At 39.6% G+C, this 25600-nt stretch overlaps 1 protein-coding gene across 3 annotated transcripts in view; it reads left to right on the top strand.

Annotated features, from left to right (window-relative positions):
• Positions 1-260: 260 nt before the first annotated feature.
• The window catches only part of USP38 (ubiquitin specific peptidase 38), a 44681-nt gene continuing 19341 nt past the window's right edge, over positions 261-25600 (top strand). The window contains exons 1-10 of one of the 3 annotated variants that reach the window (XM_031588830.2): positions 261-1169; positions 2459-2594; positions 7771-7900; positions 8159-8260; positions 10979-11137; positions 12047-12240; positions 12855-12948; positions 13796-13902; positions 14921-16262; positions 18078-24045. In XM_031588830.2, coding sequence (XP_031444690.2) covers positions 485-1169; positions 2459-2594; positions 7771-7900; positions 8159-8260; positions 10979-11137; positions 12047-12240; positions 12855-12948; positions 13796-13902; positions 14921-16262; positions 18078-18239 — 3111 coding nt within the window. In that variant the 5' untranslated portion in view covers positions 261-484 and the 3' untranslated portion in view covers positions 18240-24045. Of the gene's footprint in view, positions 1170-1201; positions 1373-2458; positions 2595-7770; positions 7901-8158; positions 8261-10978; positions 11138-12046; positions 12241-12854; positions 12949-13795; positions 13903-14920; positions 16263-18077; positions 24046-25600 lie in introns of those variants that run through there. The other 2 variants (XM_031588831.2, XM_090138614.1) reach the window with 2 other exon arrangements.

Raw genomic sequence — 25600 nt, 5'->3', positions numbered from 1 at the left:
GCTGGCGGGTTTATGTGACCCCCTTAAGCTCACGGCCTTCGCACTGAGCAACGGGCAGCCTACGTGACCGCTGACGACGGCTTTATTCCAGCCCCGCGACCTCTGCCGTCACCCACGCCGGGCACATCCCGCCCACAGACCTTCGGACCCGCGGGACGCCGCTACCCTGCAGGCACACCGCTTCGGCGCGGCCCCGCCCCCCCCGCGCCGCCATTGGCCGCTGCCGCGACAAGGAGGCCGCAGGCGGGCGCTTGCGCGGCTGCTCGCTTCCTGTTTGTGCCGCTCCGCTTCCGGGTCGCCGGGGAACGCTCGGCCGTCGCCGTTGGGGTCGCGGCGGTACCGCAGCGGCTCGCGGGGCCGCCGCCGTCAGGCCGGCATAGCGCGCCGGGGCGACGGGAGGGCCGCGGGGAGGCGGCGACGGCGACGACGGCGACGGCGGCGGTCCCCGCCGAGGCCCGGGCCGGTTCGCCGCCGCCCGGCCGCCATGGACAAGATCCTGGAGGGGCTGGTGAGCTCGTCCCACCCGCTGCCGCTGAAACGCGTCATCGTGCGGCGGGTGGTGGAGCTGGCCGAGACGCCGCTGAGCCAGGCGCAGTGCCGCGCCATGTTCGCGCTCGGCACCCGGCTGGTGCTGCAGGGCCCCGACGCCTTCCAGCGGCAGGTGGGCCGCCAGGTGCTGGAGGCCTACGGGCGCTACCACCGCGCCGAGTTCGAGGCCTTCTTCGACCGGGGGCTGGTCCTCGGCCTCCTGCAGCGCGGCTACGGCGAGCTGAGCTGCCGCGACCCGGCCATCCTCGACTACATCCAGGCGGGGCTGCGCCTCATCATGAGCTGCCCCTCGGTGCTGGAGCTCTTCGAGCTGCTGCAGGTGGAGGCCCTGCGCCTGGTGTGTGAGCGGCCCGCGCCGCCGCTCTGCGCTCGCCTGTGCCAGCTGCTGGGCGACTTCCCGCAGTGCCTGCCCCGCGGCAGGAAGCTCTCGCTCGCCTTCTGCCAGCAGCTGGTGCGCAGCATCGCCCACTTCCAGAGCCAGGGCAGCCGCGAGGCCGAGCTGCGCCTCTACGTCTCGCAGGTGACGCAGGTCAGCGGGCTGCTGCGCAGCGTCTGGAAGGCCGAGCCCGACACGCTGCTGCCCTCCCTGCAGGAGCTCTTCGCCGTCATCGCCGCCGCCGGTGAGCGCCGCCGCGGGGAGCGGGGCGGGGTCGGAGGGGGAGGAGGAAGAGGAAGGGGCGGCCGCCGGCCCCGGGAGCTCGAGCTCAGGGAGCGGGAGGGCCGCAGTCGTGGCGCCGCGGGGCTGCCCCGGGGCCGCTGAATCCTCGCTCCCGTGCTCGGATGCCGACCGATGGTCAAGGATGCGGAGGTCCCCGGTGAGAAGGTAGGGGGTCGTGGCGCTCGTTTGGCTTGGGAGCTTGCTGTGCGTGAGTTTGGGAATGAAATACTGAAACGCTGTGTAAGATGCGCGGGAAGACCGGTTTTGAGTGTCTTAACAGATAGAGCTAGAACTCGGTCTCGGAGGGAAATGGTTCTCTCTGTATGGGAGGATATCGTCAGGCTTTGGGGCTGCTTATTCTCCGCAACTGGAAGAGCATAAAGCTTAGGAAGCATACGCTGCCTGAGGGATGTAGATGAGATTTTTACATCGGTTCTTTCTGACCTCAGATATTTACTGTGTTGTTAACAAACGAAAGTTCTTCTATAGTTGAGGCCCTTAGGAAACTTTAAAACACGATAGTTAGTGGACAGTTACTGAGGTTGAGCACAGCCAGTATTTCACATGTTCTGTCTGCGGTGTTAGCAGCCTGTGCAATGAACAGTTGTGTGGTACTGGCGTTTAGGTGCATGTACCAGTTCCATCAGGTGCAGAGGAACAAGTTAGCAGACTCTCACCTTCTTGCAGGGATATGACTAAAAAGTGTTTGTAATTCATGTTATTCATGTATATGTTGAAACTTTGGTTTGTTTTCCTGTGGGATGATAGAATGAGGGGTGACCTAATTGCAGTCTTTAATACCTAAAAGGAGCCTTCAAGCAGGAGGGGAATCAACTCTTTGAAAGGGTAGATAACAGCAGGACAAGGGGAAATGGTTTTAAGTTGAGGGAGGGGAGATTTAGGTTGGATGTCAGGAGGAAGAGAGAGCGGTGAGGTGCTGGAAGAGGCTGCCCAGAGAGGCTGTGGATGCCCCATTTCTGGAGGTGCTCGAGGCCAGATTGGATGGAGCCCTGGGCAGCCTGGTCTGGTATTAAATGGGGAGGCTGGTGGCCCTGCATGTGGCAGGGGGGTTGGAGATTCGTGATCCTTGAGGTCCCTTCCAACTCCAGCCATTCTGTAATGTTTCCTGTAGGATAGACTCATTACTTCAGAACTTCATTGCTGCAACAAAGCTGGTGGGAGAATAAAGCATAGTTTTTCTGTGGGAGTTTGTTCTTGATTCTTACAGCATGGTATGTTCAACTCTTACAGATACTCCATTTGAACCCTCCGTTGCACTGGCAAGTCTTGTGCAGCATATACCTTTGCAGATGATTACAGTACTCATCATGAGCCTTACTACAGACCCAAATGTGAAAGATGCGAGTATGACTCAAGCGCTGTGCAGGTACTGTATTTCACTGGGGAAGGGAGAAATACTTTTTCTCCCTTCCCAAATCTTGCTTTTTTTTTTTTTTTTTTGAAGCTACTTGTCACTTAAGTTTAAAATAATTCAAATAAAACAAAAAAGGAGGAGACACTTTTATAATGTCATATGAAGTTGTGCTCTTTGATTTGTTAAACTAAGGTATATTTCTGATACTGTGGATGTTACCAGCAAGATTTCAGTTTAAGGTTACAGCCCTCGCTGCTAGTGTGGATTCTTTCTCATGCTTTGCTAGGGCAGGAGTGAGAAGAGATTTCAACAGAAAGTAGAGGGAAGCTGTGTTGCTTCTAGATGATGTTTAAGCTGTCTCAAAAGCAAACTAGGAAATGCAGGGCTTTGCAGTCCAGGTGAGAAACAAGGCCTTGCTTTTGAAAATCAACCGTTCTGTTTTTTTCTGAGAAGCAGAGTGACATTCACTTAATTGGTTTTTCCATCTGTGAAGAAAGAAATCACTTAGAAATGAGTTTTACTGTTTTCTGTTTATGTATCTTCATGACTTTTTAGTAGGGTTTGTGGGGGACAGCGTCTCTTTCCATTGTCATTCAAACCTCCAGCGGTCCGTTGCATGTTATTTTTCCACAATTTTAATAGGAATGATGTAAAAACAATTGCTTATTTTACTTCCTGACACTAATATAAACATGAATGAACATCAATATTATAGTGCTATTAACACTGATTCAGAGAGCAATCTGCGCTGGTGTCTTCAGAAATATCAATAATGCTAATGTAGGAAGACGACAAAAGAAAAGTAAGCATTTATTGGAATTCTTTACTATTATTTTTTCCTGAAGGCTTTGGAAGAAGCTTCTGTTGAACACAGGTAGAAAATGTGTGAAGAATTTTAACAGGAGGATGCATTTAGAAATTTGTGGTATCCAAAAAAGCTTTTAATATTTTCTAAGTATTATGTTTTTCAACTGCCTTTGTATAAGTGGAGTACTTCTACTTCAGTATCCTACTCAGGATATTTCTGAAAACATTGTGTTTAAATTGGGAAGACATTTCTTTTGAAAACATAATACCATTGTTTAGGAACCTGTCAAGAGTCCACTTGATTGAGCAGGCTTCAATGATGATGTATGGCCAGCTAATATTCAAAGCTGGGAAATTCAGAGGATTTTGTGCATACAAATAACTTGCTGTTAGTGTGCTGGTGATTAATCTTTATGTTAGTTTAATTTTAATATTCATGTTGTATTAGAAGCTTGAAGACATTGGGGTTGTGTAACTGTAGCACTACAACAACTCTTTAAGTGCTGCCTCATAATATAAGCTGCATGGAGGAGTTTTTCATCTTACTTTCAAAAGGGCCACATGCTCTTATTTGGTGTATACGTAGAAGAAATGGTTGATTTTTAAGAATGTAATTTTAGTTCAGGGCACTGACTTTCTAGGAATATCCTGTTTTCATTTTTAGATGGTTTCATGACAACCCAGGTTGCTTTGACCCATATGCAAGACCTTGCTCGTGAATTTGTCGAGCCTCATAAGGTTCTCCTGGGCCCACTGCTCATGTCTGTGTAGGTGTCCCTGGATGGCATCCCATCTCTCAGGCATGTTGACTGCACCACGCAGCTTGATGTCATCTGCGATTGTGCTGAGGGGATGCTTGATCCCACTGTCATTGTCACACAGTGCTCATAGAGGAGTAATAACACTGCAGGAATGTTTGGAGCAGTGAATGACTGTGTTGTCATCAGGCTTACCTCATTTCCAGGAGGTACTGAACTCCAAGCACATCAAGGCTTGTGATAAGGCTCAACTGAACTTTGGTTACTGCAGGTTAGAGACCTGGTTACTCAATTCCTAAGGACAGCTCTCATGAACACTAGAGAGCCTGACTGAATTTGAACATTGAGTAAGAAAAAATTTAAGTTGGGCTACGTTGTAAAAATGCTCCAGATAAGTTTGTGTCCTTTACCCTGTTGGTAAAGAAGTAAAACCTTCCTAATAGTTACTTTGTTTTGGGAGGTGGCATGCCTAGTAGTAGTCTGAGGGTTCTTGTTTGATTGGTTTTTAACAGGATATATCTGTACCTAAGTTACTGGAGTCTGTTTAATAGCTCTGAGAAGACATTTTCACAAAAGAAGTTGCTGCCTTAGGATGGAGAGAGGAATGAAAATCTTATTCTGTCCAAAGATCACAGATACTGTCTTTGTTAAGCATGCGTGTGGATAACAGACCATCATAGAGTGATATGAGGAAGAAGGTCCTCTGAAGGCTTTTAGGATATTTTTCTAGACAAACAAACAAAAAAATCCTATTTTTAGACACTATCATCGTGTTCCATATCTTTGTATAAAAACTTAGTAGGAACTGAGTAAGTACAATGCAGAGAGGATCTGATAACTGCAGCATCTGCTGTCATCTGTCAGATCTCAGACTTTATGCTGCTGAAGACAAATCAAAGCATGTCTAAAAGTTTAGTTCTATTTTTTTTCTTTTGACTTTTCCATTTCATTTTGTAAGAACATTTACTCCGCTTTTTAAGAGCAGAAATAGATTTTCAGGATGGGAAATCTACTTATATCAGTTGCATGGAGAATGAGACTTCAGCCTGGAGAAAAGAAGGCTGTGGGGTGACCTCATTGCAGCGTTTCAATTCCTAAAGGGAGCCTACAGAGGGAAGGGGAGTCAACTCTTTGAAAGGGTTGATAACTGCAGGACGAGGGGAAATGGTTTTAAGTTGAGGGAGGCGAGATTTAGGATGGACATCAGGGGGAAATTCTTTACTATGAGAGTGGTGAGGTGCTGGAACAGGCTGCCCAGAGGTTGTGGATGCCCCGTCCCTGGAAGTGTTCAAGGCCGGATGGCATGGGGCCCTGGGCAGCCTGGTCTAGCATTAAATGTGGAGGTTGGTGGCCCTGCATGTGGCAGGGGTTGGAGATTCATGGTCCTTGAGGTCCCTTCCAACCCTGGCTGTTCTGTGATTCTGTGATGTTAATCGTACTGAAATAGTAGTTGTTGTTCTAATAGTAACAATGGTGTATAGTTTAATAGTAATTATACTGAATAGAGATGACACGAGATGTCAAGTCATATGACCAACGTTGGGATCGAACACAGGAAGCCCCAGCTTCCACCCAAAGCGGTATTGTTCATTTGGAGTTTTTACATTAGCATTGTTAAAGTTGCACGTATTCTAAGAATGGTAGCATTTCAGAACAGAGGTAATTACGTGGAGCTCTATTTAAAAAAAAAAAAAACAAAAACAATACTCTTTACTTGTCTAAAAAGTTAATTAGGAAATCTAAATATTTTGTCATTTGTCTTTAACCATTAAGGACATTGTGCCACTACTAAAAAATAATAAGCTTACAAATTGAATGTTGAAGACTATACGGCTTTGAGGCTTAGGGATGTCATCGGTTAATTTTTTGCAGTGGAAAGAAGTTTTGGGTGACACTGAGTTCCCCACTTTAGAAAGCTTATGGAAAGACTGCTAATGGAAACTCCTGAGTTGAACGTTGTGAAGAAAGGGCACCATTGCATGAATTCAGAGTAGAGATTATGATGCTGGCATGTTTTTTCCTGTCTTTTTCTCATAACAGTGGAGAAATCCAGGCAGATCTGTTCTTGATTCTTAAAAAGGCAGTCCTAGTGATTCTTTATTTTATAGAAGCACTAAAATGTCATGTATGTGGAGGGATTGTAATTGCAAGACAAAATTTAGAATGTATATGTACTATGCACTTTTTAGTTCCAAATTATCAACTACATTTAACTTCTAGCATTTTTTCTTCTGCTTTATTTTTATGATAAAATAGCATGCCCACAATTTGTGTCTGGTCTTGCTAAACTCACTTCTTTAGCTTTGAAGCTGAGCTCTGAAACTTGCTTTTCAGACTGATTGGAACCCTTAATTCTCCAAGAAGGATGTAGGACTTGTTTATTGTTGTTTTTTTTCAGATTGAACATCACAAGCCATGTGGCATGTGCAGCTGATGGTTTTCAGATGGCTTGTACAGATGAATTCTCTTCCAAAGCTTTTATGTCATGTTTCAGTCTGAAACTTGTCTTTCCTGGTTGCAAATTACTAAGTGGTTTAAGCTAAATGTTAGATATTCTAAGGTCTAATGTAATTTGATATTGGTTCTCACATAGGTGATTTGTTATGTTCGAGTTCTTTATTGCTTTGTCCTTTCTTCAGAAAAGAATAGCAGCTTGTGTTCCCTCACCACATAGTACTGATAGATTACCTGGTGTTTGAGTGACATTATGAAGTTGTGTGATAGTAGCTTTCTCCTACAGTTGCACGTACATGGAAAAGCTGACTGCTTAAAGCAGTTAGATTCTCTAAGTTCCTCTTGGCTGGTGATGGCAGAATGTATATATGACTATATGTAAAAGCTCTGTATGTCTGGTGTGTGGCAAGATGCATTCGTATAGCATCCATGTTTTTTCAGTACTTTTCTCATTCCATCAAGTAGGGTAGAAGCCTGTTAACTGAGCCTGTTCATACTCTTAGCAACTGTTAGACTGGTTACTTGTAATCTGTTCAGCTGTGCTAGAACTTAGGCTTGTAAAAAATTAATCTTTGAGGATCTTTTTCAGAAGACAATAAATTTACTTTTAACTTCCCCTTTCCATAGAATTATAGAACAGAACTGTAGCATTCTGTAGGCTGAAAGCATCCTTTGGATATTGTCCAGTGCAGTCCTGTTCCAGATGGGGCTAAGCATTGAAGTTGGGCCTCATTGCTCAAGGTATTGCCCAATTGAGTTAAGAGCTTTCTGTAGAGATGGAGATGCCACAGCCTTGCTGTGTAACATGCTTCAGAGTGTGACCACTCCACAGTAGGGAAAAAAATTGCTTTAACATGGTGTCTTTTTAAACTAGTTAGTTTAGTCTCTGTGGTAAATTCTATAGGAGGGAATATTTCCAATTAATGACACTTTTTCATCTTTAGTTCTAAGTTTTTTGCCATAAAATGAATCTTGTCTTAAAGTCTGTAAAAGCTGGCTTCATCTTGAATACAAAGACTACACAGTACTTCATTTCATTTGCTTGTGTATTTTTAATTATTTCATTACTTCTTGTGTGTCTCCGTGTGCATAGAACCTTTTTGTTGAGGTTGAAGTGAATGCCATATAGTTTGGTTTTGTTTCGTTAACAGTTCTTCCTTATCTTTCAGAATGATTGACTGGTTGTCTTGGCCTCTGGCTCAGCATGTGGAAACGTGGGTGATTGCACTGCTGAAAGGACTAGCTGCAGTCCAGAAATTTACTATCCTTATTGATGTCACTCTGATGAAGATTGAACTGGTATGTTGGAAAAGAATAAAAGTGAGGGAGAGGAAAAGGATTTTTTAACAGCTATGCAACTGCATGCTTTTTTTTTTTTTTTTTGCATTAGAGCCTATGGTCTTGTCCTGCATAGATGATGTGAAATAGCTTTCAGTTCCATGTAATGTTTCTTTGTTTCAAATGGTTGTTGGTTTGGAAATCTGTTTACAATTCTATTAATATCTTACTTTCTAGATTTATTAAAAGTGGTGTTGTTTTGGTTTGTTTTTTTTTTAGGTATTTAATCGACTTTGGTTTCCTTTAGTAAGACCTGGTGCCCTTGCTGTTCTTTCTCATATGTTGCTTAGCTTCCAGCATTCTCCAGAAGCTTTTCATTTGGTAAGTTCCTGAAGAAATGGTTCAGTTCTATGAAATGTATTTCACATGGGACTTTGATTTAAGTTCCGAGTGACTGACTGCATTTGTTCAGCAAGATGTGTAACACATTCACTTTTCTCAAAGTCATTGCCTAGCTTGAAGTTGTTTTTAAGTGAGAGATGGCTCTCTGAGATTCAATCATAACAACATCCTGGCATGCAGGTGTTGTGTTTTTTTTTTAAGCTGCCTACAAGGCTCCTAGGCTTGAAGCAATCTCAAATGTGTTGCATAAGTTAGTCAGACTAATTGTCTTAAGTCTGTTATGGTATTTTTTTAATGACCAGTGTTAAGCTTTTCTTTGTTCCCTCCCCTGCCCTAATCCTTACCTAGGATGAAAAACAAATGAAATAAGCAAGTTGCTTTGAGCATGCTCAAAATGTAAATATCTTGTATTCTTGGTAACTTTTCTGTTCTTCGGAAAAATGTAAAATATGAGGTGGACAGAAGACTTATTCTAGAAATATGTGTTTTTCTTTTTACTGAGAAAATTTCTACAATGTAATGTTTAGACAATGTAACATAAATGCTTTTCAGACTTAGCCATTACCATTTTCTTTTAATTTTAAAGTCGTCTTTTTTTTTTTTCAATATACAATCATTCAGTCTCCTGTCACGTTTTCCTGCACTTGAACTGCTTGTTTTACATATAGGTCATTTATTATAAAATACTGGTTAAATAAATACTTCAATAAAAGCTGCTGAATTTGTTTTGCAGCATATCTAAGTTAATATTTCCCCTCCCAATGCTTGGTCATTACATGAATGACTTTTTTTAATAGAAGAACAATGTTGTTTTGTGCTCACAATGTGTTACTTAATACTTCAGAATAATCTGTGATTAAACTTTGATTCAACCTCAGCCAAAAATGATAATTTTGCATATATTCAGAGTTAAACTGTCAGTATTATGCAGCTTGCTGTAAGCAAGATTTTGATTGTTAGTTAGACAGTTTTCTACTCTTCCAATGTTCTTAATGCAAAATTACTGTATTGTACATCTGATGTTTGCAAATCACATTCTTGGAAAACAGTTTCTCATTTCTGTATGCATATATGTCAAGTAATAAATTTTTAAGTGGAGCTTCTCATTCTGTAGTTCATTGAACAGTTAATCTTAGTATTGTCATTTTAAAACAGTAGGTATCTTTTTTGTTTTTTTTTTACAGTGATTAAGGTCTGCTTCTAAAATACGAAAAATAGTATTTATATTTACAGAACAACTGATATTTGCAAAAGAATTAGTGAATATTTTGTCCTTGGCCCTTCATTCTGATGTCAAGACATCAGATTAATTCTTGTAATTAGTATACTTGTAAGAATATCATTATTTTAGACAGTTTTTTATTTATTTCCTGTCTTTACTGCCAAACTGTTTGTAAGCTGTTTGTGATGGTAAATAGTTCTATCCATTTCTTCTGCAGTGAATCCAATGAAAATCAAAAGATTTTTAAAATAGTTTAGTTCACTGTGAGAAGCTGCTATTCTTCTTGGGCTTGCACTGAAATAACTTTATACTTTGTGTTATCTTAAGATTAAATTGTACAAAAAAAAAACTCATTTAAAAATGGAGACAGAACTGCATTGAAGATGAGACAAGTGGAGTAAATATTTGTTTTATGTGCCATTTTCAGCAGCAGTGTATTTGAACTCATTTGCTAATAGGTTGCACTGATGGCAGACTTGATAAGCTTGTGTTGGTGCTGCTGTCTTGGCTGTGACGCTAGGTGGCGCTACAAACCGATTTCTATCTTAATTGCAATAGAATGTATTCTTTTGCTTGGGATTGCTACTATTAGAGTCAGTTAAAGAAAATCGAGAGGGTTTTTTTAACTGCATCTATGAAATTAGGGCAGGATATACAGCTGTTAGTGGCAGCACAGAAGTGAAATGGTTGCTGTTGTATCATTAATCACAGAATCATATCATGGTTGGAGCTAGAAGGGGCACCTAAAAATCATCTAGTCCAACTGCCCTGCAGTGTACAGGAACATCTACAGCTACATGAGGTTGCCCAGAATCCTGACCAGCCTGACCTTGAATGTATTCAAGGACTGATCTTCCACCACATCTGTGGGCAACCTGTTACAATGCCTTACCATCCCTATTGTAAAAACAAAAACAAACAAAAAAAACACCGGCTTCCTTATATGCAATCTAAATCTCCTTTCAGTTTGAAACCATTTCCCTTGTAAAGAGTCTGTCCCCTTCTTTCTTACAGCCCTACTTCAAATACTGAAAGGCCACTGTTAGGTCTCCCTAGAGCCTTGTTTCCTCCAGTCTGAGCAGCCCCTGCTCTCTCAGCCCCTCTTCATAGGGGAGATGTTCCATCCCCTGCACCCATCTTTGTAGCTCTCCTCTGGACACACTCCAACAGGTCTGCAGTTCTAAGATGGGTTAATAAGATGAGTACTGACTGTTGGAGAAACTGAACATGTGTTTTCTGTGTTCATGAAGTTCCAGAACTTGGTATATGAGCTGAGGAGAGCATTGAATACTAAACTGTGTTTTTTTTAAGAGAATAATGCATATATTTTTCAGGTTGCTGTTTCTCGGTCACTTTTTACTTGAGAACAAAATCTTCCCTGCTATTTGAGGTGTGCAAAACAGTACTGTTTGTAGAACAAAATCAGAAAATGGAATTGCTTTTTAACACTTTGCTTTTGTTCCTTTCCCATTTAGATCGTCCCACATGTGGTCAGCTTGGTTCACTCCTTCAAAAGTGATGGCTTGCCTTCCAGTACAGCATTCTTGATGCAGTTGGCTGAGCTGATACATTGTATGATGTATCATTATTCAGGTTTTCCAGAGCTCTATGAACCCATTCTGGAGGTTTTTAAGGTATATTAAGGATGCAAAAATGTTGCTGTTTTGTCATCTCAAATGTGAAAGCTATGATCTAGTCTCTGTAGAATATCCTCTTTGAGGAAAGAATTAACTGCATAATTTAGTGGTAGTTCTAACTGCTTGAAATACTCAAAAGCAAAGCAAAATAAAAGTTGTCCTGAGTGTGCAAAAAGCAATTATAACAGCCTTTCAGAAAAGTCTGAAATCAGCTAAGTTATGTAATCTGCTTTCCACGTCTTGGGCCAACATAATAAAATGGGAGACAATACTTCTCTAGCAGCTCTCAAATTTCATTATATAATGCACATTTTCTTAACGAACATCTAAAACAAAAAAAAACATAGGAAACAATATATTGGTTATTATTGCCTGATTTTAATGCCTTGAATGTTTAAGAAGCTTCTTGTATACTTAGTGTTTTTACTTTTTTTTCTTTTCATTCTTACACTTTGATTTGACAGAGCAGGATTCTGTCTCCAGCAGAATAAGGATATTTAGGTGTTCTTCAAATGCATATAATTTGAGGAGTTGTTTTGGGGGCAAAAGGGATTGCCTGAGTAAGCTGATCAAAGGTATCTACCCACCCCCTAATTGGTGTCATTTGGGAGGTGACAAAAAAAAAACAAGCCTTGAGGAGTGTTTTGGGTTTCTTGGTTGTTTGTTTTTGTGGTGGTTGTTGTTTTGCTTTTTTCTTTGCCATAGTATGTGGCATTACCTTTTGACTGGCTACAGATATTTGTGCCCTAAGTAATCTCAAAAGGCAAGTGCAATACACGTCTCCTGGGTTAGCAAGAGCCTCAAGGATAGGAGGGGGGGCAAGGGAAAACGTGGAAGACTTCTGGGTGTCAATAACTAGTATAAAAGCAAGTATAAAAGCCTATTTTGTTCATGTTTCTCTTGTAGGATATGCCCAAGCCCAGCGAAGAAAAAATGAAGCTGATTCTCAGTCAGAGTGCCTGGACTTCTCAATCCAATTCTTTGCCGTCTTGTTTATCTAGACTTCCTGGAAAATCTGAAACTGGGAAGACGGGCCTGATTAACCTAGGGAATACCTGCTACATGAACAGCATTATTCAGGCACTTTACATGGCTACTGAGTAAGTCCTTTTTACCAGCTCTTTCCACTAGAGCTAGTTAACTTATTGCAATTGTCTTGCTTTATGTAGAATATAAACATGGCCTGGGTTACTCAGCTACCTAGGTCTGAATGAGTTTCTCTGCACTTAATTACTGACTGCTTTCTTAAAATCCAACTCTGTGGAACTGCGATTTTAGCTATTAAAAATCTTGACCCTTTCTGTCCATTGTCAAAATATATGTGCATTGAACTTGAGATAGAGTGAGTCAGAGTTAACAGCTATTTCTTCAGTATCTAAAATGAAAGTAATGTATCTGACTTCTAGATTCTAGATAGGTCATTTTTTTATTTGCTCTCTTAAATATTGTAAAAATTTCATGATTATCCTTTTTTTCCAACAGCTTCCAGATTATAACAAAATTTTGATTTCTAAACATTTGAATATTAATAAGAACTTCTTAGCAATAAGTTCCTATTGTACCATACTTTTGCATTTCTGCAATAGAGCAGAGTCCAGGAATTGAGGGAGTGTTGCATGTTTTGCCTTCTTTCAAACTGAAGTAATTTGAGCTGGAATGTTGACTGCATTATTGCTATAAATTTATCAGGGCAACTGTCTGCCTCTTCTTTCAGTTTCAGAAGACATGTTTTATCTCTGAATCTAAATGGTTGTAATTCATTGATGAGAAAATTACAGCATCTTTTTGCATTTTTGGCCCATACCCAGGTAGGTGACTTTTTCATCTGCTTTCTTAAGCTTAGGTTTGTGTGCTAGAACTTAAGAACAAACATGATGCCATAAGCATACTCTGGAATATATTAAAAATGTGGTAGATCTGTAGTACCTCCAAAATGTTCAGGTCTTGATGGAATTAGACAAATCTGTTTCATAAGTGGGACACTGGGCTGTAGAAGGTTTTCTTTCAGAAGGCAAAATCAAAAAACCCGACAAGACCTGATGTGATATACCAGTTGATTTTATGCAACTTCATAGAATAAACTGTCACCTTCTAAAGTGATTTCTGCTTGGAATTTTATTGTATTTCAAGTTGCTTCATTTATTAAAGTTCATTTTTGAACAAAATATTTTACTAGTGTTGGAAAGACGGAAGATACTCTATAGTTAATATCAGCAAACTCTCTGAAAATAAGGATAGGTCACCTTAAATATTAATTTGGTATTAACAAGTTACTAGTATTCTTGCAAAAAAAACCAAATGGTTTGTTCTGTTTTTAAGTTGGCCAGCAAGAAGAATAACTTGTTTTTAGGCATAATATCTGGCTTATGCTTGCTTCACACTTACTGTTTGCTTACAGGATCCACTACTTTTATCTTTGTACTAGAGGAAATTGCTACAAAGTTAATGACCAATACTCATGTTTATCCTCATGATTGTGATACAGGAATGGTCTGTATGTAGTACATAGTACACAGTAGTCTTTATGTAGTACATGTACCATGTACCATGCTACATTTCCTTTAGAATAATGTAAACCAGAATCCAGCTGTCAGTATGCAAATAATCATTAAGTAATTCCTACATAACACTTCTGTTTCTCCCATATGCTAACAGAGGGAGGCGTATGCTCCTAGAATTTTCCTTGAGGCTTCCAGACCACCGTGGTTCACCCCTCAGTCACAACAGGATTGCTCAGAATATCTGCGGTTCCTGCTCAACAGGTATAGTTACTTCAGGTCAATGGGTAGAAACCCTGTCATATAATGGTGAACTTGTCATTAGGTGCAGTCATCGAACAGCTCCTTTGTGTGAGTGAACGTTGGGAATTCTGGGTTCATTTCCTGACTCCAATTCTATGATAGATGTATGATCTGTGAAACCTTTGTGTGTTTAATCCATGGTTAAGTCTGAATACAGCCTTGTCTCCATGTCATTGAAAGCATGTTAGATTGGTGGTTGTTTTTGTTCTTGAAAACCTGAACTTGGGTGTTAGTTACATTAGCTGTGGTCCCATAATAAAACTTCTGTGGTTGCTGGAAGCTGTTCAGTCATTTGTCTGAAGTTTCATGTTAGTGTATACAGCTATAATTCATATTTGTCAGATAAGTCAGGAAGATATGTACATGTGTTAATAGTTTATTAAGTGAATTAATGACAGGTAAAACAAAACAAAAAAAACCCACAGCATATATTAGTAACTTGTTAATTTTGACTTGCTGAGTATTTTTACCAAGACTGAATTTATCTCAGTTGTGCAAGTGTCCTTTTTTCCCCGTCTTGGTTTCTTTTGCTATCGTTTCTAACTTTCTTGGCTGTACAATCCAGACTTTTTGGTCTCTTCAGAAATAATATAGCACTACTTAAACAGCTACTTCTTCTCTTACAAAATTTGACATAAGGAACCAGGCAAATGGGGAACTGATTTCTTAAAGTAGTGGTTAATAAACATTGATTGTTAGACTTCTAAATACTTGCTGGTTCACACGGTATGTTTATTGTGTTAGATATAATGAAATTTGCATGAAATGCCTTTATGATTTGGCTTTATACTATTGGATAGTACTGAACTATATAGTTAAGCTTGATTATATAAGCAATAAAACTAGTTTTTTTAATGTAAGATGTTTCTATCTGTTTAACAATCTACTTTTAAGTGTAACTGGAAAAAAAAAATCTTGAGTGGTGCAGCAATATTTTGGGGAAAATAGTGTAGCTACTCAGATCTCTTTTTGTCTCCAGGCTGCATGAAGAAGAGAGAACTTTGAAAGCGTTGTCTTCAGCAAAGGCTGCTGAAAGTAGGAAGAATGAAGAGTCCCAGGCACAAGAAACTGTCCATAAAGCACAGGTATTTGCCGAAGCACTTTGTAAGGGGAGTGAAGAAAGAACTCTCATAGAGAGAATGTTTGGAGGAAAACTGAAGACTACTATATGCTGTTTGAACTGCAAAAGCACATCTCAAAAGGAGGAAGCTTTTACAGATCTCTCTTTGGCTTTCTGTCCTCCGTCGTCCTTGGAAAGCGCTAGTGTGAAATGTGTGGAACATTCTGAAATAAAAGATGGCTCTGTGGTGCAAACTACTATTTCAGCAACTTCTGCTGGAGAAACACCTCTCAGTAGCTTGGAAGTAAATGGTGGATGCAACGCACTTACAAATGAAGGAATCCTAAAGGATTTTTCTGCTGAGCCAAACTCTGAGACAAAATCTGAATTTAACAAGGATCAAGATAATAGGGATGTTTCTTCTGCACTAGTAGGGAAAAGCACCCCATCAGTAACGGACTTACTGAATTATTTTCTGGCACCTGAGATCCTTAGTGGAGACAATAAGTATTATTGTGAGAAGTGTGCCTCTCTACAAAATGCTGAGAAAACTATGCAAATCATTGAGGAACCTGAATACCTCATTCTCACTCTTCTGAGATTTTCATATGATCCAAAGTGTCATATAAGACGTAAAATCTTGGACAGCGTTTCTCTGCCACTTCTTTTGGAACTGCCAGTCAAAAGAGCAGCATCCCCTCTAGCTGTGGTTTCAGGAAGTTGGTCTGTTGATGTTGAGATTTCTGATATTGGAGAAAATCTTGCTAAAAAACTAAAGCCCTCAGGTGCTGATGAAGTGTCCTGCCCACAGCTGGTGCCCTATGTGCTGAGTTCTGTGGTGGTGCACTCTGGTGTATCCTCTGAAAGTGGACATTACTATTCATATGCTAGAAATGTTACTGGTTCGGGTTCTTCAGGACAGTGTCACCAGTCTAAAGCTTTTTCTTTAATTTCTCCTCAGAATAAATTGTTAGCAGAGGAGAGTCCCTGTACTGTTATAGAAAATGAGCTGGACACTGAGATGCCAAAAGAATGGTTTTTATTCAATGACAGCAGAGTGACATTTACCTCATTTCAGTCAGTCCAGAAAATTACCAGTAGGTTTCCAAAGGACACTGCTTATGTTCTGATTTACAAAAAACAAAATAGTACCTGCGGCTACAACACAAATTCAGCAAATGGACTCTGGGTGAATGGAGACCCTCCCCTACAAAAAGACCTCATGGATGCAATTACAAAAGATAACAAACTATACTTGCAGGTAAGATTAAGGTAATATCTGAAGAATGGTCTCCTTAAGACTTCCAAGAAACAGTTTATAAGGCGGTGAGGGGGTGAAAAGATAGCTTTTAAGTATATATTAACTTCGTAAATGACAAGTCTGGCTTCTGTGTTGATTCTGGTCTTAGTAGGTTAATGAGCTGTCACCATTAGATGGAAAGCATGAGGTAAAATGTCTGGTGCATTTTAGTTGAAACAATTTTTAGTGAAGTCCTTTTAGTATTTGTGATTCTGCACAGGAAAAGCTTTTCAAGCTACTGATTTTCACTGCCTCTAACAAATTAATAACATAGGTAGGAGTATATAAAAAACTGCAAGTGTTTTTGCAAGCGTATTTTCACTTGAAGAGACACTGAATTTGTACAACTGTGATTATACAAATGCTGTCACCATAAAGTGACACTTAACATGAAGACTACTTGTTAGTGACTGGATTCTGCTTTTGGTTTGCTTTGCTTTTTTGCCCTGAGAGCTCTACCTTGTACTCACCTGTTCAGATTGTTTAAAAAAAAAAATCAGTAAAATGCTGTGTTCCACAGTAAAATGTAGTTTGTTTTGAGCACTGCTGCACTGTATAGGCTGTGCAACAGTAAAACTGTTCTCGTTTGGTGTTTGATTCATTAAGCTGCTCCTGGATGAGCTGAAGACCTATTCAAATTAAAAGTAGTTAAGTTCAAAATGAGAGAGAATGAAACCTCAGTGTGAAATTCCTTTAGAATACCTGCAAGTGTTTGACAAAAAGAGAGCTTAAATTGTTTTGTTGCTGTTTTCTGAGTAGTTGAAGTACCTGTCCTATTTTTTTTCTGATACTTCTCTTGGCTGCATAAGGATAGCATCGCTTCTTCAGCTTCAGTTCCAAATCACGTGAAGTTTTTCAGAGTTGACTTCTCCCATTGATGTATGAATGCATTCATAGTAAAATTTCCAACTCAGTGTTTAAGTATCTTCAGCACCCGTGAAAGTACATGCAGAAATTTAAGCCTAGTGCTTTCACAGTAGTGTAACATGTCTTTGAGATTCTTGGTGCTGTTCCTTGCTTTCACCAGGAGGTGGAGAAGTGAAGTGAAAATTCAAGGTGACCAGTGTAATTACGAAAACCCTGTTAATATTTCCTCCCGTTGCCTTAAGGGGTAGTGTGTAGTGGCCACTTGCCACGTGAAGAAGTCTGTCAGTCTGAGTCTTAACACCTAAATACTTTCATTGTTTCCTGAATTAAGCTTTTGTGGTCGTGTCAGTTTTCCAGAACCCTACCTCTATCTTTCCTCGCTTAACTTTTGAAGTTCTTAGCCAATTACAGGAAGGGATACTAAAGACAAACTACTGCAAGGTATGTGAAACTAGTTGGAGTGAAAAACTAGTGTCTGCTATCCCTGAGAGAAGAGCCTTTGGTCATCCAGTTATTAGATTCTTAGAAGCCTTTCGCTTGATTAATAAAGGTGTCAGGAGGCTTTTTTCTTATCTCTACTGCTCATGTAGGTACTTTCTTGAGTTTTCCAGAATCCAACTGGTACCGTCTTAGGAGCATTAGAAAATACTGCACACTGATGTTAGTAGAGGGTTAGCATCACAATAACGCAGAAGTAAGAAGTCCACACTGAATGTAAACTAAATACTTGTTTATCTTTTTTGCGTTTTTTCTTGTGTGCAACACTTGTATGTAGTTGACTCAGTGGAATTAAAATGTGGGTTTTAAATAATTAACTTTGATTTAATATTCGTTGATTTCAGGTTGGCAAGCAAGAACAAGGGCATCTTAAAAATACTAGAATATATAAATTTTTTTCTTTGATTTCAGGAGCAAGAGCTTAGTGCTCGAACGCAAGCACTTCAAGCTGCCTCAGCCTCGTGCTCTTTCCGCCCCAATGGATTTGATGACAATGATCCCCCGGGAAGTTGTGGACCAGCTGGTGGAGGAGGAGGGGGTGGATTCAGCACTGTTGGTAGATTAGTCTTTTGATTAGGCAGATGACCTGGAATACACTGGTTCTAAAGCGGCCCGGTACCACTGAGGACAGTTAAAATGTTGAACTTATTGTACGAAGTTTTGAGACTTCATCCTTGTTTAAAAGCAAATGTTGAGGCTTTCTTGCTTACGTTTTATTTGAAATAAATAAGTGCATAATGGAAAAAAAAAAAAACTACCTCTTAAAAATTCAATTGCTTTTATAGTAAGATATGCTTTCCCAAAAGATAGAAAATTGAGATTTTTAAGTAGGTCCTAACACCTCTGCATTAAACAAATGCATTTACATCATTTTCCATAGACCTTATCCACTAAATGAAGCAAGTTCATTTTGACTCTGGTGGCGTTGTTGTATGTGCAAGTCCTTTCAGATGGGTTAAACTACATGCATAGTCTCCCATTCCACCTTATTTGCAAATCTGATAACTTTATAATTTCTAGAGATGATGCAATCATATAATGAAGGCAATAACTTAATGTGAATTGATACAGTACTTTTAAAAATATTCAATATATTTACAGTATGAGTGTAAAGAATAAAAATATAGATATTTGCAAAGCTATTTTCCACAAAAGTGCATGTTCTGTGGGAACAATGTTTTTAAATAGAAGTTATTAACTTTGTAGCATTTTTTATTGTTTTGAGAGTTTTAAAATTATTTCAGGGAATATATATGCTATGTATTTGAAAGGAAGAGATTCTGTATGTGCCTTGCAGTACTGTAACTTAAAACAAGCTTTCTGAGACTGCAGAAAAGGAAGAAAATTGTGGTGGTCAATTTTTCTTGTCAGTGTTAGGAATCAAGTGTTTTTAGAAAGCTATTTGGTTTCCAGAAGTAAAAGGTTAAAATGCAGTAAGTTTGTCCATTATTTTTGAATCAGAGGAATATATCTAGAATTATTATTTTCATGGCTACATTGGTTAAAGACGCCAGTCATAAATTTTGAACTATACTTGTGAAATCATAGGAAGGCTACGTATATGGATCCTTGTTGAGGATCTGTGCTTGTAAGAGTCCGTCAAAATTTTGCCTTCTCTTTTTTTATTTTTTTTTTAGTGAGAAGTAGTTGATGAGTTCAGGTTTTAATTGTCTGCAGAAGACCAAAATGACATCCGTGGAGCGATGTCTGCTGGCTTATTGTGCCAGCATAGGTCAAGGAAACCACTCTTCTAGTCTCGACAGAATTAGAAACTGTTTTTGATGTGCAATGAAGATAATGGAAGTAAATGAGTTACACTAAATGTGGTGATTGATTCTTAACTTGAATAATCTTATACTGAAGTGTAAATTTATTTAAAATATTTTTTAGAAAATTCTGCACTGTTTTGCTGTGTTTTTTATATTCTACTAAGTGACAAAGTGCATCCTTAAAAAGCATGCAAACCTGGCAGGTGGTAGTTTAACTGTACAATTTTTTTTTCAGAAAATGCCTTTTAGAAGCATAAACTAAGTTTAACTTTGTTCCTATAGTGTTGAATAAATGGATGTTAGTCCATAGTAAGGTATCCTAGCTTGCAAACTATTTTTTATATTGTCACTAAAATTGTTACTTGCTCTGCTATAGTTTCATATGTTGCTGCTCAAGAAAGTAGTTCACCTTCATTTTCATTAAATGCGTTCCATGCTTTGTTTTGACTGTTGTACCTCAGCTATGATCCATGTCTTCACTGCTATCTCAGTTGTATTGGTGGGCTCAGCTGTGAAATGGGAAGTGTTACGAAACCGATGTGAGGAATATTCTCATTTAACTTGCTTGAGTAAAGTTTTCTTGAAGCTCACTCCACCTTTAAATTTGGTAGTTTTCAGTCTAAGAGGGTTTTTTATTTCCTTTTAGGGTTCTCTCTGACTGTACTCCAGTTTTAAGGTTAATCCGGTTGGTTTGTTTTTTTACCAAATTATGGGAAGGACACACTAAAAAGTTATTAATTCATGTTACAGTGGGAATGTTTTGTCTCTGCGTATGAGTTAACTGATGATTTTAAAACACTAAAATTAAAAGCAGGAGCAGATGTTTTTACTCTATATGAAATCAGGCTTTTGTAAAGATTGGTTTTGTTTTTAATGCTCTCCAGTAAAAGTAGCCTACCTAAAAAATGTGTGGTATGATTTTTGTGTACCTATTGTATATGTGTTTCATGAGCTCTTAGAAGGCTTTCTGCACTCTAGTTTGCCTGTTCAAATTAAATGTTAGATTTGGTAACTTCATAACAGAGTAATGCCACAGTTTAAAACTGGAAGTGTCTAAAAGGTTTTTTTTGTCCTGTTGATGCAGTTTCTTTGGATTATACAGCTTAGGTTTTTAAACTTAACGTATCTTTTTACAAGTCTGCCTTCTGACCTGACAGCCCTCAAAGGCAGATTGGTACTTAATGTGGAAGGTTTCAATAAAGCTAGTGGAAGTGGAGAAGTATTTCTTGCTTCAAATTTTATACACCTTTTTCATTGTAATGGCATTGCATGTTCTAGACAGATGAAGAACACTGTACATATGGTACTTCAATTTCTGTTGCCTGTGAATGAATGCTGGATGATTTGTTTATTCACTTTTCTTACTCCATTCTTAATTTGTTTTCCATGCGAGTTGAATAAATAGAAAGATATATAACAATTCATTTCATGAAGAATTTAATACTGTACCAAACTTGAGGGTGGTACATCCTCTAAAAATCATATTTCTTTTTAGCAAGATTATGTTTTGGTCTTTGTATCATTGGTCCATAGAGTTGCATTAACTTTCTTCCATGAAGTTGATTTTTGTATAGTTTTTCTTCATATGGAGAATTACAGTGGATTGTTGTGAATATCACGAACATAAGAAATGATTACAATACCTGACTGTGTTTATCCAAAATGAGGAGAGAAAAGCCTTCATTGAATAAGCATAAAAAAAAATCACGAGTTCTGGCTAGCTCTTTTTTTCCTTTTGTTGCCTGCTCTGGAAAGTTAAGTATTTTATTGCTCTATCTCCTGGAAGTTTCCTTGGGTGGGTAAGCTTTAACTCTATACCAGTATGTAGTGAGAGTTCTTTTCTTCTAGAAATTATAGGTGAAGAGTGGAAGCATTGTGAGCTAAATGAGCGTTAGAACAAAAGGAAGTACAAACTTTCTGTAATTAAGTCTTAGATTAGAAACTGCCTGATCACTAGGATTAATTCCATAACAGGCTTACAAGCCAAGACCTGCCTTAAGGAAGAGGCAAGTATATTTGTGTGAGAAATAAAATGCAGAGCAGTGTCTGAACAGTAGGCAACCAGACCTGATACATAGAGGCTCTTTCCAGTCCCTTCCTAGGACCTTGCTCGTCTCTGGGGCTTCCTCTCTTGACATTACCAACTCTGTTTTTAAGGCTCAGATTAGAGGAAGCATTTTTCTAAACTTGTTGGATTCTGGGCAAGTATGTGGATTCAGGATACGCAGTTCACATTGCATTTTTTTCCCACTGTGATTAATAACACTTTTTTTTTTTTGAGCCAGTTGTACTGGAATCAGGCCTGACAAAATGCACAGCCTGCTGCTGCTCTCTTGATAAGCAGGATGCTGCCATGTGCCCTGAAACGCTGGGCAGGTTGCTGGCTGCCACAAGGAGGTGCACCTTGCCTGGCAGCCATCTTGGGCCTTCGTTGTCCTCAGCACCTCAGAGCAGCCAGTCCTGCAGCGCTCCCTGGGGTGCGTGTGGAGTTGGGTCTGGCCTCAGGGCCACAGTAGGAGGAGCCTGAGGGGAGCAGCACTATATTCTGTCCCTCACCCTTCAGGGATGCCCTTGGGGATGGAGCAGGTAGCTCCAGGATGGACCGGCACCTGTGGGAGCAGCACACAGGTAGGGTAGTAGTATGTAGTGGTATATGGAAGGGGGGGGTGGAGACTGTGAGGGAGACATGCTGGCGCCAGGCTAAAACAGGTCTGCTGTGCCACAGAAAGGAAAGAATGGCTCTGATCTGATTGACAGTTTGTATATTACAATGATATAACCACGTGCATCTGCTGTCAAGTTGTGACTTCTGTGTGATTCCACCAAAAGGTAGATATTCTGTCAACAGTGCTTTGCTACCCAGGGCTAAGTCCTCCTCAACTCTGCTGTGTGGGGAAAACCTGTCAATAGGCACATGGAAAATACTAATTAGTACTTGGCTTTAACTGGTCATTTTTCAAATGACTCGCACTTCTTCTCAAGTGTTCTATAAAGAATTACAGTATTTGATGCTTAACTCCATAAAAGAATGTTATTTAACTGTTTTGCTGTGTTTTTTTTCATCGTTTTGGTCTGCTGAAATACTGAGTATAGAAGTCTTGGGTTGCAGTGTGCCTATTCTTAAACTTTGTTGTGAATTGGATTAAATATTTAATGATATTTTGTATCAGTTGAAAAAAATGTGGGGGGCAAATGAGTGTTTTAATGTACATTTGTGGGACTGTGTAAAGAAGTGTGTATATTTTAAATGCCTCAAAAGGTGTCTGAAAGTAAGCTTTCATGGGTGTGATCTGAGAGGAAAGATATTTGAGTGAAATATTGTAGTGTGTTTTTTTTTCTTGTATTGTAAATTGTATCTATAAATCTCAGCTTGAAGGAGTATGCTGATCCATGAAGGGTGACAGGTGGTATTGAGCTAAATGGATGCAGAGAACCTGATGTTGGCAGTAGCTGAATTTCATGTGTTTCAGTTGCATTAAGATGAGCGTGTTTTGCTTGAGTTGCCTTCTCAATTCACGATAGCAATGCTTACTATGCTTGTTCTACTTGGGAAAAGGGGCAGCCTTAGTTAAATTTGTTTGGATGGAATCAACACAAATCACTACTGTTAAATATTTGTTGAATTGAGATCAAATGTTACTCATAGCTGAACTAATTGAGAACAAACAGAAGAGCACACAGGTTTGCATTATTAGTGGGGAGGAAGAAAAAGCTGAAAAACACCTTTAACTGGGAGAAAGGTGTTGGACTTGGGAGTTCTAAGGTAGGTGTCTGCCAGAGTTGTTCATTGGGTCACTTAAATCTGCAGAGATTTAATTTTCTTTTGACGTTTATTCAAGGTCATAAACATTATTTGAAGTGCAGCAGTTATCAGTGACAAAGGAAATTATGGCACAAACTACTATAAATAAAGACTACTATAAATAAAGACAGTTTTCAACTACTTATGTATGTATTTCCCTTGAAGATTCGTGTGACTGCAAGTTGGAAGAAGGTTTTTGGTGTTAACTTTTTTCTGTTTTGACAAAGAGAATACCTAGGAAACTGAAAACAGGACTGCTAATAATCTGTAAGTTACTCCTGGGTGGTGAATTATGTGGGAGGGAAGAGATGTTTGGGCTGCCCCTAGAGTGTGCATTATGAAGTTGTCTCCTAGTTGGCTGCCCACATCTCCCTCTGGCATTAGAAACATATGCCTTTATGTGGTCTCAGGATTCAGTTGAGTACTGCGTGTGTGGATAAAATCGTGGGAATCTTCCCTTCCTGCAAGACCAATTCAGGCTAATTGAAGAATTATTCTTGACCTGAGCAGTCTCAGTTTGGCTTTGAGTAACTTGAACCCCCTAGATAACGAGGTAGAGGATAGATCAAGCTTTAACATAGCAGAGAGCCTAATTGTAGCTTGCTTTGGCTTCAGTATGAACTGCTAGTTCTCTGCTGCAAAATACTAGGGCTGCAGGAGGTGTTTGCTGCTGATGAAACAGCAGCTATGCAGAACTTGTTAAAAGGAATTTGTGATGGTATAGAAAGCAAGTGCTTAGCTAACAAACCCAAACGATGATGTCATCTGTATTTTGCATTTGGGGGTTGATGTGAGTGAAGAAGTGAGGGTAAGTAATATGAATCTGAGGAAGTGAATTAGAAAACAAACAATACTGAACTTGTTAAAAACAATTCGTAGGCTGAGGAAGATACTACTATTCTCCTCATGTGGGATCCTAGGTGCTGTCAGTATGACCCTGTATGCAGCTTACAAGAGTACATGCACTGTTCCTGTGGTCTCATACGGTGTGCTAGGAGGTAGGAAGCATATAGCATATATGGAAGGACAGCAGTGATGTTATTACCGTTTCTTTGTAATGTATCCTGCATTCATGTGCTACAGGCTTAAGTATAGTCCTAGGTGAAGAATGTTTCCTTTAATCACGGGCTTTGAGTAACATAATATTTATTTCTGGAACTCCTAATTTTTCTGGATGTACATCTATTTAATAGGCAGCTTATAGTCAGTTTGTTTTCTTCATTTGTGAGTGAATAGTGAAGTTAAAGTTGAGGTCAAAATGAAGTGAGTAACTTTTCTGACTTTTTTTGGCAAGACTGCTTTGAAATTCAGCTCACGCCTATCTTACTTGGTCCTTCTTGGTGCTGTGGATGTGCTGAACTGGATAGACCAGGATGAACTACAGGGCAGCAGCTCTTAGGTATTCTCCTGCCTGCTTTCTGGGAGTGGGCATGAATGCTCAGCTTTGGAGAAGATTTGATGAAAGGAAAATAACTTGTTTTTTTTTTTTTTAAGGTAGGGATATCTGGAAATAAATGTAAGCAACGGCTTCAGAGACCATGGGTGTTCCAAACTCTGGATTTCCTATTCTTTGAGACGAGATGTTTAAGCAAAACTTGAGCAACTTCAGATGTCATACATACATAAAGAGGAAAACATGGGGAAAATGTTTATCAGCCATTTGGTCAAAGTAACTGTGACCTTATTTATTTTTTCACTGTTATTTGAGCTAAACAGATGTTTGGTCCCCTGCTCACCTGCATTCAAGCAAACTTGTTTGGACAAAAATGAATATTTGGGGTTTTATCTCTGACTTTGGAAATAACTATTGAATTTTTTCGAAGGAACTCTGTAGGCTGAATATACTTCTTGTTTTTTATGTATGATGCATACTCTTAAGAGAAGTGTCAAATCTGATGAGATAGGAATCTCGCTTCAGAGGAAAACTGACAGATGGTGAACAGAGCACTGGAAGAAGATTAAAATGAAGCCAAGATAATATATTAACTCATCCTTCAAAACTCCTGAATCTCAGCTTTTTTTAGGATAGACATTCTCCTTCAAACCATTGGGACCCAACAGAAGAGTTCTTGTTGTTCCCCTATCCCTTAAGTAATGCTGAACCACAGGGCAGTGTAATCTTTGTGCTTCTGGGTCTTTGTGATTTAGTATTGGCCTGAGGGAATGCCAAACTACAGTTTGTTATATTCAGATGGAACCATATGCACTGATGTTTGGGCTAACAGAGAAGTTGACTTGGGTTTCTTCACCTGCAAGTCACAGTGAATTAAGTGACACCGCTTAGCATAGTAATCTGCCATGTGGGAGCTTGCTATGCATTTGCAGGGTATGCAGAGTGATGAACTATTTTATGACTTCAAATA

The sequence above is a fragment of the Phasianus colchicus genome, chromosome 4, assembly GCF_987193195.1.
Source record: "Phasianus colchicus chromosome 4, bPhaCol1.hap1.1, whole genome shotgun sequence".
In the NCBI taxonomy this organism is placed as follows: domain Eukaryota; kingdom Metazoa; phylum Chordata; class Aves; order Galliformes; family Phasianidae; genus Phasianus; species Phasianus colchicus.
This window is presented reverse-complemented; position numbering and strand designations above follow the sequence as displayed.